This window comes from Cibotium barometz, chromosome 58 (genome assembly GCF_041138505.1).
Source record: "Cibotium barometz isolate CiBa-2024 chromosome 58, ASM4113850v1, whole genome shotgun sequence".
Lineage (NCBI taxonomy): Eukaryota > Viridiplantae > Streptophyta > Polypodiopsida > Cyatheales > Cibotiaceae > Cibotium > Cibotium barometz.
Genome location: NC_141103.1, coordinates 3,519,564 through 3,532,906, shown reverse-complemented (window position 1 = coordinate 3,532,906; position 13,343 = coordinate 3,519,564). Strand labels below are relative to the sequence as shown.

The following is a 13,343-nucleotide window of genomic DNA, read 5'->3' as shown; positions in this document are numbered from 1 at the left end:
GGATTGCCCGAAGGCTCAACAGATTTGGCAGTAGATTCTCCGCATCTTTGCTATGGACAGAGCATCGACCCAGATTATCACTTGCGGTACTGTCGCTTGGGCCACCGAGGCTGAATGGTCAGGACTTGCGAGGAGGATGGGGGAGGCCATGCCCTTCAGGTCTCCCACCATCATATTGCAGTAGTACCAGTCACAGCCGCACTTGCAGGAGTTTGGCGTCCAAGCTCATGCTAGCGCTAGGAGATTTGCAGTAGCATAGGAACCTGGCACATCTGGCGTGCTAGATGTAGCGAGGCCATCGAGGGTACCCACACTCCGCCGGTTGAGACCATCAGGAGCACATGGCTCGACATCATTCACACCCTCCGCGGTCAGTGGGGGAAGCTACAGGGAGGTTCTGACCACATGATGAGGAAGCGACGGGAAGCCTTCTTGAGACTTTGGAGGCCTAGCCCTTTCCTTCACAGATAGAGGCGGTGACCCCATTTGGCACTATAGACCACTTGTGTGGTTGTTCCCCCTCCCCCCCCCCCCCACCCCCCTTATGAGATAGCCTTCTCCTCATAGAGCGGCCAGCCGGAGGAGACGCATCTCTCCCCCTTATGATCACTTGTTTCCCACCCTTATATGAGGCGAGTTTGTATTTAGCCCTTTGTGGTTGTACTTAGCCATTTGTGGCTGTTTTCTCTTTAACTAATTGAAGGATCTTTTTCCCGGAAAAAAAAAAATATACAACCACGAAGGGCTATAGATACAAACTCGCATCCATGTATGGGGTGGGGATCAAAGAATCAAACGTGCCATATACTTGTTAAAACTATGGATCAAGCTCTCCTACTATCAAAACATCTATCTAATCAAGCCTAATCCTATACTAATTGAACATGATTAATGTGATTAATGCAAGGTGATCCAACGGAGATTTCACCGTCTCATCAGAGAGGGTTTCGGACCCTTCTCCAAAGTGATGGACTTCATTGACCAGAGATGCCTCGGACTTTTCTTATTGGAGCTATGCCGACACAGTGAGGTGCTTCTACACAGCAATAGACCCATGATCACAGGACCAGTACAGAGACATTTGACCGACTATTTCAATATTACTTTGCAGGTCACCACTCAACCCCAAACTCCCTTAGCATCTCCTCCGAGAGCCGCCTCTCAAGGAGTGACACGTGATCGGGCGCTACAGTTTAGTGGAGCCAGATGCCCGAGGCCTAGAAGACCCAGCAAGAGATCTCGTATGCACCAGAGGATATAGCTGATCATAGCCAGGCACCAGCAGAGGCCTACCAGGCACTTTACCTCGGATGAGATTGTATCGGACCTTTGATTGCACCCCTCTTTATATTATCTTTCTTGTTCCACACACACTGTGTATCGGACCTTTGATTGCAACCTTTGTCTCATAGGTCTTTCTGGCCTTTTTGAAGACGTTAATATGGCATCTCATTTCATTTCTCCCTCTCTCGACTAGAAAACATACACAACTTTGTGGTCAAGGACTAGGCAAAGGTATGAATTCATCCTTGCGTGATGGAGGAAGGGTGGGTGTAGCCAATTGGCTTGGAAAGGGAAGCCACATATACTCACATATATAAATGCTACCCTATGTGCCCCCTCCGTCCACAAACTGGCCGGCCTGTAGCACCCCCTGGTGGAGCTGATGTGGATGGCCACCTATTGTGTGTTGTCCTGCAGCTTGAATAGGACTGCGTTTTTGTTAGATATGGCCATCCTTCTGATGAATTTTCTCCTGTGGATGGCCGCCTGCTGGGTGCTGTCCTGCAGCCTGAATAGGGCTGCATTATTGCTGAATCAGGTCACCCTTATGCTCTCCGAGATCTGGCCTTTGAGTGCCCACCTATATGTTGGCCCAGGAGGAGAGCTTAAGCTACACAGTTAGGGTTGACACAGCAACACCCCACATTCACTGTGAAGCAAGTATACCCAGTACACTCAACATGATGGTGAGAGATATACAGAATAGGATTGCACTAGAATGCACGGAGCTTGTATGTCAACTCCATAATATCATATACCTAGACGAATCCAAAAACATGCCCAAATTCACCTTTTAGGAACGTGCATGTTATATACTCATGGTAGTCAACCCACAAGACTATATAAATATCAACTCCATTATGCATAGTATGGACTAGATACTACGACATCCCCACTAACGTCATCAGTGCCCAATAGTGGTTGTAGAACTCTATATCAAGATATGCTCTCACACACGCACTTCACACACACACACGCACACACACACACACACACACATAAGAGCATATATTCACACAAAGCCCTTCGTACTGAGTTTCTGTCAAACCTTTATCATAATACAAATAAAGTAGATGGTGTCCTTTCACACCAGATCTCCAAGGGGAAAAACCCAAAGGGAAAAAGTGCCCTTGGTTAGCCCATGTTCACATGTGGCACTACTCATACCATATACAATAAATCCCCTCTCTAGTGGTAATGTTAACCTTTACAAGGTCGGTAGCAGATCACTCTCTATAGAAGAGTAAGCCCAAAGCTTTGTGGAAAGCTTCTAGCTTCTCTCGAGGTAACACCTTCGTGAACAGATATGCAACATTGTCCTGTGTAGAGCAATAAGATAATGTGATCTCCCTAACATAATGATAATGAATCTCGATGTGCTTAGTACGTGCATGAAACATTGGGTTTCGTGCCACAGCTATAGCACTGTGACTGCCAGTGAGAATGGTAATGTTGACACTCACAAAGATCAACCATCAATCTCCTCAGCCATACACAATCTATCGTGGCTATAAAGAAAGTAGATGTGGCAACAGTGGGTTGCTTTTTGCTCAGCACGAATGCCCCAAAAAGAAACAATTCCCACTAGTGGATTGACGTGTATCATAGTCACCAGCCCAGTCTAAGTCACTGTAAGCACGTCTTTTAGCAAAACAGGAGACGGACACCAAGTTCTTCTTAATCCCAAGCACATACAATACATCTGGGAGACATAAGTCTCCACCGTCCACGTGTTACCCGTTCGCCTTCAAGGGCAACCATAAATTCCTTTTCGAGGTAATGTTTCTAGAAGCACCACTATCAAAGTACCATGTGTCTAGTATTTCATTGACACTAACAGACATATGCTCTAATGATGCATCATAACTGCAAGTAAGTTAAATCCACTCATCCTGCACAAGATTTACTGACGCATCATCTTTCATTGCAGGATGATGAAGAATCTATAGCCATGCCGCTTTCCTTCTTCTCCTTTGCAAGCCGCTTTCTGCACTCATATAAATAGTGACCTGGCTTTTTGCAATAGTGACACTTGCCCTTTTTCTTTGGCTTGCCTGCATCATTTTTAGCCTTCTGTGAAGACTATCCCAATAAAATTGGCTTTGGCTTTTACTTTGCCCTTGCCTTGGACAAGGGAAGCCCCATCACTACCACGCATGGCAGAAGATTTGTTCTTCCGATTCTACTCCTCCTGTAGCAACAAACCAACCAGGTCTTCAAACAAGATAGGTTCGGGGTTTCCCCGCATAGATAGAGTGAGCGATGTGTGGAAGTTCAGGTAAGTTTCTGGCAGTGATGATAGTGTCCTAGAGACCAACGCCTTTTCAGGAATGACCTCATAAATGTTCAGCAATTGCTCTCGAAGATCTTGGATCTTCGAAAGATGATCAGCCATGCTGTCCCCATCTTCAATGGACACATTTTCCAACTCCCTTTTAAGAAAGGCAACTCTGGCCTCATTCTTAGCCTAATACATAGTCTCTAATACAACCCAAGCTCGCCATGAGGTCCTGATATGGGGTATGATTGATAGCTTTACTGACAAAGCAATCAAAGCCATCGCTTGGGCATCACGAGTATCCCATCTCTTCTGCTCCTCTAAGGGAGGAGCAGGTACTGCAACTTTCTGAGCACCACGGCCAAATGTGTTAGGTGCTATGTCTATAGGGCGTACATCTTCACCTGATACATAATTCCATAAACCTTTGGCCACAGAAGGTTTCGGACCATGAAACTCCACAAGAAGTAGTTACTATCATCCAATTTGTCCTCTTAGGACAAAACCCCAATTGTATCCCCAGCTGTAATTCTGAAATCTCTCCGCTAAGAAATATGCAAACAGTTGCAACCAAGTACGTTGTAAAAAGCACCTGCATGCAAAAACCAATGCACCAAAGTGCTATGCTAGGCAATCACAAGTTCCTACTAAGAAAACTTTCTCCCCAAATACAAGGCTACAATAAATGTTTGTAGTGTCCTAACACACAAGTAATGCAAATCTCTACACAATCAATGCATAAACATCCAAACAAGGCCTGTAGAATGGAAAGCCCCAATTTTTTGTGCACCAGTGAGCTCTATGATGTGCCACTTGTACACAGATGTGAAAAGGCCCAAATATGTGTGTTCCCTGCAAGTTCAATTGTGCAATTAAACCCCCAAATTTTTGTTAAAAAAAAGCAAGCAGAATTTCGCAATTAAGCATGAATTTTGCAATTAAAAGCCCCCAAAGTGTGAATTATGCAGTGAAGCATGCAATACACTGAAACCCCCAAATTGTGTAAAGCCTTCACCTTCAATTTCTGCAATTAAGCGAAAATTCTGCAATTGTGTGCATGAAATTGTCCTGTTTGCCTTGAATTATGCAATTAAGCATGAGAAAGGACCAAATTCCAAACACTTCTGAATTCCAGAATTTTACCTCTCCTTGAAGGGAAGCGACAAGGCTGCTGACGTTTGCAGCAGAAGTGGGTGCTACGTGAGAAGGTTCCCTAAGATGAAAGCGTCGAGCTTGGGAACAATGAAGACACCAGGCAGCTGATGTACGACAGGCAGTGGCCTGGAGGTTGTACGACAAGCACGAAGGCGACCGATGGGAGAGGCGTGCATGAGTGGCAATCGACTGGCGATTACGAATGGCAGTCCACTAGCAAACAGTCAGCTGAAAGCTGGACAGCGAGCACGACGAAACCATGTGAAGGAGCCGGGGTCGGGCTGTGAAATCACCGGACGGAAGACACCCCACAAAACACGAAAATCTCCCCTCTGCCACGTCCAGCATAAAGTGCACAAAGCTCCACCCACTGTGCTACGAGCGCTGCCCTTGGGCCGGCGGGCGGACGCAGACCTCCCTACAATAGCACCGTCGGGTTGGCAGCCGAAATGGGCGTTGGGCGGCGAGCTACGCAGCAGTGGTGCCGGGTAGGGCGGCAAAGGCAGCGTCAGAGGGAAAGGACAGAAACGGTCCAACCGCCGGCGGTCGTGTGCAGAAGGACGGAAAGGCGCCCAGCTGTCGTACGTGATGCAACGCCGACAAACGAACCACAAACTGAACAACCAGCTGCTGGTGAAAAAGCAAGCTCTAATACCACTGTTGGCCAAAGAGGAGAGCTAAAGCTTCACAGTTAGGGTTGGCACAGCAGCACACTCACACACACAATGAAGCAAGTACACTCAAGATGATGGTGAGACACACAAAGAATAGGATTGCATTGGAATGTATGGAGCTTGTAGGTCAACTCCATAATCTCATAATACAAATAAAGTGGATGGTGTCCTTTCACACCAAATCTCCAAGGGGAAAAAACCAAAGGGAAAAAGTGCCCTTGGTTAGCCCATGTTCACATGTGGCACTACTCATACCATATATGCCAATACACTGGACCCCCCTAATGTGCCTTCTTCCACACCTATCTAGCTGCGTTTGAAGCACCATCATACCTTCCTTGCTTGCTTGCTATGTATGCCCTCTACTTGGTGCCTTTGGCCCTCTTTCTTCCCCTTTGGCTGAGCGCCCCTTTAACACACAAGGACTATCTGTTTTACTGAATTTGCAAAACGCAGCCTTGATGAAAAATATGCAAACTAAGTCAAAATGTTGATGACGATGGGGTTCTTTGTTTGTGATGGCTCTCCACGCCCTTACGAAAGGAAAAATAGTGCAGCCTATTTTCCATCAAAACCTGACCAATGTAACATGGGTGCTTGTGGAAGTGTGTTTACGAATTGATTGATTACGATTTGCACCTAATCAAAGACTTAAACTCTTCACAAACTGGTTCTTCTTAATGCTCAATACACAGTAGAGAGACAGGACCTAATCTGCCATGTATTACTAACATGAAGCATGTACATTACTCAATGGTAGCACTGCTCCTAAGATCTCAATGACTCGATGATGACTGATTGATCAATGAATGAATATGACTCAAGCCTAGACTCCTATTTATAGTGTCTTATGTTGGTGAGTTGGCTACCCTAATAATATGTGTGTTTACACAATAACCCAATAACCTTGCCTCCTAGTGCTTTTGTATTCCACCAATCACAACCTCATATGAGCCATTGCCGCCCATATCATATCAGAAGCTCCTTTGTGACAGCAAAATAGCAATGGCGGCAGAAAGAAAGAGTGTGAGGGTGAAAGATAAGGGTGGGATGCGCAGCAAGCAGGGAGAGGCGATTGGAAGAATCAAAAGTAAGTGGCCTGTAAGATGGCTGGCAGAAATGGAAATGATGACCGGCACCTGTGCGCACAGCGTGAATGCCAAGAGCACGTTCAGGTCATGGCAAGAGTGGTGCACAGTAAAACAATGGAGGGGCACCAGGCCATGGCGAGACAAAGTGCGCAGCAATGCAATGGAAAAGGGGCACATGTGTGCGCGATTGAAAAGGGACACCAATGTGTGTACACATCCAAATAGCAGGCCATGGTAGAGAGAAAGAAGGAAAGAAAGTTATATTTACGCCTTACAAAAGGCCCGAAGGGCCTATGAGACAAAAGATGATTACAAGTATCCGTGGAATATCATCGTCATGGAAAACTGAAACAAAACTGAAAGTGAAACTGGAAACCTAGTAAATGAAACTAAGTGCTAGGTAAATGCACAGAACAAACGAGGGAGAACACTATAAAGTATACAAGAATGATTATAATGCACTCTATCCCGAATATATGGAGAGGAGGGATCCATGGAGGAGATCCATCATTGGGCATGAGAGAGAGAGAGAAAGAAAGAAAGAAAGTAATATTAACGTCTACAGAAGACCCAAGGGCCTGCCTAAGGGACCAAAAGTAATACAATGGTACCATGGATATACTGAGCCATGGAAAACTGAAAGAAAAAGTGAAATGAAAACATCTGACAGTACATGTGATCAACAGATGATCCTGTGTAGAGTGGGATATGCTGTGATCAGCTAATGACGATACCCGCGAATTTCAAGCCTCTGTGATGGGAAAGAGAGATGGGGAAAGGATATAACATACTCAACTTTTTGCTTTTTTTGAGCTGTTCCACAAGCAAATATTCAACAGCACTTAAGACCTACCTTTTACAAAGGCAGGCCAAAAAGCATCGTATTTTGATGTTCGGTAGACTTATCACAAGCGAACCATTTACACCACGTGACATCATTCTTGCAGACATTGACATTGTATTTCAGACAGTTTCCTTGCGTGTCATAGACTGCCCCATTACAAGATGGTTCTTCACGATTTTCACACACATGACGAATAGCTATCGAAGCCTCACCGTAAGCACATATTAGGTTCAGTGAAGCCAACCTTAAGATTAAACACCATAAAGTGTACAGATAGCATTCAGTTCAGAATTTTGACATCGTTATTGGATCCCAGAACTCTACACTTACTCTGCAACAAACACATGCCCATCTTTTACAGACAGATCTGACTTTCTTTTGAAAGCTCCTGGGGGACGAGTTGGCTTGGTTTCCCCTGGCAGCCTTTGTGCCTTTGGCCATGGATGGACTTTGGTTCGTACAAGGTGGAGGACAGAATTAGGTTTCACTTCTTGCTGTGCCAGATTAATGCCATCTTCAAGCTCCTTGCCACAGTAGAATATTTTGGTTTTTTCTGATGTTCTCAGGTCTGAAAATCAAATAGAACATAAAAGTATTAAGATTTTCGACATTCAGAGCAAGCACACATCAGGTCAGGCAATTGTCACACAAGTTACCTCCAAACTTTTTGGTCGATTTTACTTTCACAGATTCCAGAGATTCAGATGCGTCAACATTTAGTTTGCTCCCTTTTCCTCCCATGGTCTTCAGTATCACTTTCATAGGTCCTGCTACAGATAGTTTCCCTTGTTCCTTTGCAGCAACCTCATTGTGGTGTGGATACCAAACTGCCTTTGGCCTATGAAAATTTGCAAGATCTTTACTGCAAAGCAAGCAAATCCTATAAGAGCACCATAATTTATAAGCCAAAGAACAGATTCTGCATACAAATGAAAAAGATGCAAAATGCATTGCATGCATGCAAACAAAAGAAAAGAAAAACTTACTTGGTCAACTTTGGCTTCATGGTCTGCAACTTTGTTGCAGGAGTAGAGTGCATGACTTTGATCCCATGCACAGTCCGTTTTTTCAAGCTTGATTTCTGTTGTTGAGGATTTTTCTTGTTCATGTAGTATTTATCATTAGAGATATTGAAACCTGCAAGTGAAGTGAAGCATAAATGATGGGTATCTCCACTTTCAATGGTACTGTTTCGCAGGCGAGGAGTAACCACCATTGCTGCTGCATGAGCCCTCAGATGATGTCTGTCTTTACCTTCCGGTATCTCAAACACCATCTGGTCATCCTGTAAATTGAAGATCACCTTTGAGTTCTGCAGCTTTGCAGACAATACATTCTCATCATCCCAAATAACGTGATCTAACCAACTTCCATATAGAAGCTCGGAATTCTGTAGATTTCTCTGAAAATTACCAGACACTTTTCCAACCGTATCTTCTTGTGCTTTCACTCCCATTACATTGTCAACTTCCTTCAAAACTGGAAGTGTTTCTAGCCTTAACAGCTGCGGGTGCCTTATTGTAGGTGTACTGTCAAAACATGGCTTGTGGCAAAAAGATTCAATGACAACAGGCCTAGAAACCTGCCACATCATGTTGCGTTTTGAGACCTCACACATAGGATTCTCTACAGAAGCTTGCCAGCACTCATCCCTCTCTCTCATGCAGAATGCATCTTCTTCCCTTGTGTCTACATCCATCTCCTCAACGGAGCCCGAGGTATCATTGGCATTGTCTACCGGATCTTCTCTCACTTGCTGTGAATATCCTTCATCCCACACAATAGCTGCCTCCCAATCCTCCTGGTGAATTAGTTGAAGGTTGGGAGATGGCACATGTATTCTTTCCAGGATTGTGTACCAATCACCTTGGTCCTCTTTCATGGGTTGCGCACTTTCAAAAGCATACTTTTTCTGTCTCATTTGATTGAAGTCCTTGGATGAATCCCTGATATCCTCATCACCTTCAATCCCTTCAGAATCAGCAAAATCTTTGAACACCTCATCAAAGGTATCCTTCCTTGCCGAGCCAAACTTCAGCAATACATGTTCATCTTCTTCCAAGGACTCAGCATGGCTGAGTAAAGGTTTTCCTGTCCGCAATGGAAAAAAAAGCAATTGGTGTCTCAGCAATATGGTCACTTCCATTTACAATTTTCAGACCCAAACAGAAAAATAATTGAAAATCACAGAACTGCCTAAAACAACTTGGGCTAGCACTCCAGCAAACCTATTGAATGTAGGCATTCCCCATCAGCTGGAATGGCAGTAAGAATACATAAAGTCATCACTACAGCTGCTCAAACATATTTCATAAATGTAAATACAGGCCATCCCCAGGGAATAACAAATAGCCTAAAACAACTTGGGCTAGCACTCCAGCAAACCTATTGAATGTAGGCATTCCCCATCAGCTGGAATGGCAGTAAGAATACACAAAGTCATCACTACAGGTGCTCAAACATATTTCATAAATGTAAAGACAGGCCATCCCAAGGGAATAACAAATAGTCAATCAAACGGCATGCCATCTTTCATAAAGAAAACAAATTTTACCTCCAAAATTTCCTCTAAGACCTTTCTTTTCCCAGCAGAAAATCCTTCTATCACTAGGAAGGAGTTGCCAGCAGGCTTCTTGCATTTTAACTCATTGCCACCATGGGCAGAGGGGGAAAGGGAAGTAAATAGACTGCTCATCAACTCCTACTGAGCCCAAATCTTATTCAAGGTACCCAAGCTTGTTATGTTCAGTATTTGAGCATTATCCTTGTGGAATTCACACCGCGAACATCCTAACTCATGATGAGATGGACTTCCTACGAGGTATGATGATGAGCATGGCCTTTGGATACAGAAGGTGGCAGACATGAACTCAGTCAGGTGCTCAAAACTTTTCAGAAAAGCCACAGACCCCTCTCCCTTAAAGGAGGTTGGCATCACATGGGTTCCCAAGGGCACTACATGGTAATATCTAGCTTGACCAAGTCACTGAAATGCGGCACTTTGACATAGAGGAAAAATGAATGCAACTGCCACAGCATGTCTTCTCAAGCCATTACACCTGTGAGGAACCTAGCTTGACACCTGGCCACTTTGGCCCTTGCTTTGTGATAGAAGCAGTTCCCTGTTTGCTATTGTCAAAAATTTTGCCATAAATTAATTCCCGTCTTCTGTATCAACTGCCATACAGTCTTCTTCACCCTTTTCAAACCCCTGTTTAACCTACAACCTGCAGCCACTTTTGACCATACATAATGACAAACCATCTTCCCTGCCTCTCATTCCTGGTTACTTGATAGGGCTCCATTCTTGTTGATAATTTCATCACTGACCTTTCTAGAGAAGTAATGATGCAGAAAAAGCTCTTGAACTACCAAAAAGATACCCATCTAAAAGAATAGACACAGACATTCTATATATATATCAGCATTACTCTGAAAAGGGTATCATTTGCTATTGAATAGGAAGTTTCACCTTTAGGAAGGAAATCCTTCTGATGCCTTTTGTCCTTCCTACAAACCAAGGGAAGTTCATGTTGACCAAAGAGCTCAGAAAACCTGAGAACTTCTTTGCCATCTTCCTCGTACAGCACAGGCCAATCAAGATTGGATGGAATTTTATAAGCACCAACCTCCTGTAAAATACAAAAGCATCAAGCATTAAAAACTTGCCCTTGACCTCACTGAGCACTATTTCAGGTATGGCATTGCAACTGTCAAAAGCAAGACAAGAACTCAAAATCCTAGTAGTACTTCAAAAACTAAGTCCACGCTTTGAAGCAAGAATTAAATTTGAGCTTGCACTTACTGCAGTCTGAATTTTGGGTCGGAAATTCTTTATCTCTTACGAATTTCTTAGCCAGATTCCTAAATATACTTTCCCTGCCTGAATGTAACCCATAGTCACAAGTGACGGGGGACGGGGGACGGAACGGGACTAAAAAAATACTTTTTTTTAAGTTTTTCTACTCCACTTATTCTACTTTGGAAGTAGATCAAAATGAGCACAAATTTACACTAAAATGGTAAGCTTTTGAGTCATATTAAGAAAATACGCCGATCAAAGAGTGAAGGCGTTGACGGTTGATTGTATTAATAATTGAGTAGATACAAAATGAGTCATGACTCAAGAGTCGGGACTAAGCCTTAAGGAGGCACAATACATGGAAGGACTCAAATGAGTCAATGACAAAAAGTGCTAAAGCCTAGAGGCTAGAGCTAAGTAGTAAGGCCCATGAATCATGATCCACGAATGATCATCCACGTGAAGTGCTCGCCTCATGGTCATGGGTAGCTTGTGCCTAAGGAGCATCAAGCTCATCCTCACTCTCATCCTCATTGGCATGCTGCTGCTGCTGCTACACCTCACCTTCTTGTTGCTCTTCTTGTTGACTCATCTCCCACTCGGTGAAGGGATCTGTCTTCTTGGTCACGCTCTTGCAAAGCATTCGCAAGTTCGCGCTGACGAAGACAAGGTCATTGGCACGTTCTATCCCCAGCCGGTTCCTCTTCCTAGAGGCAATGTGGTTGTAGGTGCTCCAAAGTTGCTCCAAGAAAGAGGAGCTAACGGCCTGGCTAAGTATGCGGATGGCCAATTGCTGTAGCTCCGATCCATCCGAACCAAAGTCCTCCCATCATAGAGTAGCACCAACTTTGGATCGGTCGATATGTGCAACATGACAGCCATAGGAGCCATGAAATGACCTATACATGGAAAGCCGGTCCCTAATCTTGCGCCCAACCGATGCATTAGGCACAAGACGGTCCAAGATGATCCTCCATCCAGCCCTCACCTCCCAGTTGCTCTCCTGCTTGTTGCCTTGGAATTCTGGGTCCACCACATAAGCTGCTGCATGCAATGGAGAGTAGTAGGAATTCCACCTTCCTAGACACAAGGCTTGGATCTCCTCGTATTTGTCTTCGTCAAGCACGAAGTCTTTCAACTTCTCTATCATGCGATCCATGGCCTCGTAGACCTTGCCTATGCATGGTTGCATAGCGTCTATAATCCTCAATAGGTGGACTGTGGGCCCCACCATAGCATCCGTGGTCTTCACACTCTCCCACCAAGAGGCATCATCCACCCGTAACCTACACTCTTGGCGAGTGTTTGTATGGGACTCTTGCATGTTGACAACTCGTCGCTAAGGAAAAGGCCTCTCAAAGCACCGCTACAATCCTTCAACCGGCCCAACATGAGAAAGTTGTAGGCAAACCGGATGTCGGAATATTTGAGGAGAGAGAGAGAGGACCTCTTGTTGAACTCATGCCGAAGCATAGTCACAAGGGAACGGGAACGTTTTGGGGAACGGATGACTGTTTGGAACGGGAACGAAAAGCTTGAATAAAAGGGAACGGAATCGGGAACGCCACATCATTGCATAAATGTGTTTATAAATTTACTTTATATATCTGTAAATGCTTTGGAAAGAGGCATAGTAAAGAAAGAACCTCAAACCATCTCAGTAGTGGCCATGATAATGCATAGATGTGTTCTACATGATACATAGTTCACTTATATTTCTTACATGGTCTGCGGTGCCATTTTGGAACGGGAACGGGAACGGCTATCTCTATGGAACGCGTTCCCCCGTTCCAAGAGCTTGGAACGGCGTTCCCTTGTGACTGTGTGCCGAAGTCTTTGGTGGTTGACAAAGAAGACCATGGTGTTGGCCTCCTCAATGAGCGGGCTGATCCATGGCAATGCCCCTATGTCCTTGAGGAGGTTTATGCAATGAGCCATACAAAAGGACACCGTGACATGTCCATACATACCTTGGAGGATAGCTCCCGCCGCCCTATTGGAAGGCTCGGGGCCATAGTTGTCACGGTATGAAAATACAACACTGTACGATACGATACCATACAGGAATTTTTGGTACGATATGAAATTTTCGGATACCGTACGATAAAATACGGTTTTTTTTTAACACTTACAACAAACTATAGAGCTTCAAGCTTGAATGTGAGGGAAGGTTGGGGGGAGAGGAGTCTACAGTGCTTGAGGAACCAGAACATAG

General features: G+C 44.6%; 1 protein-coding gene across 1 annotated transcript in view; it reads right to left on the bottom strand.

Moving 5' to 3' along the window:
* The window catches only part of LOC147605803 (transcription initiation factor TFIID subunit 1-like), a 117,440-nt gene that overhangs the window by 76,448 nt on the left and 27,649 nt on the right, over positions 1 to 13,343 (bottom strand). The window contains exons 6-9 of the mRNA XM_086792979.1: positions 10,799 to 10,958; positions 8,313 to 9,417; positions 7,983 to 8,188; positions 7,657 to 7,894 (exon numbers count right to left, since the gene is read on the bottom strand). Of these exons, the coding sequence (XP_086649105.1) occupies positions 7,657 to 7,894; positions 7,983 to 8,188; positions 8,313 to 9,417; positions 10,799 to 10,958 (1,709 nt within the window). The remainder of the gene's footprint in view (positions 1 to 7,656; positions 7,895 to 7,982; positions 8,189 to 8,312; positions 9,418 to 10,798; positions 10,959 to 13,343) is intronic.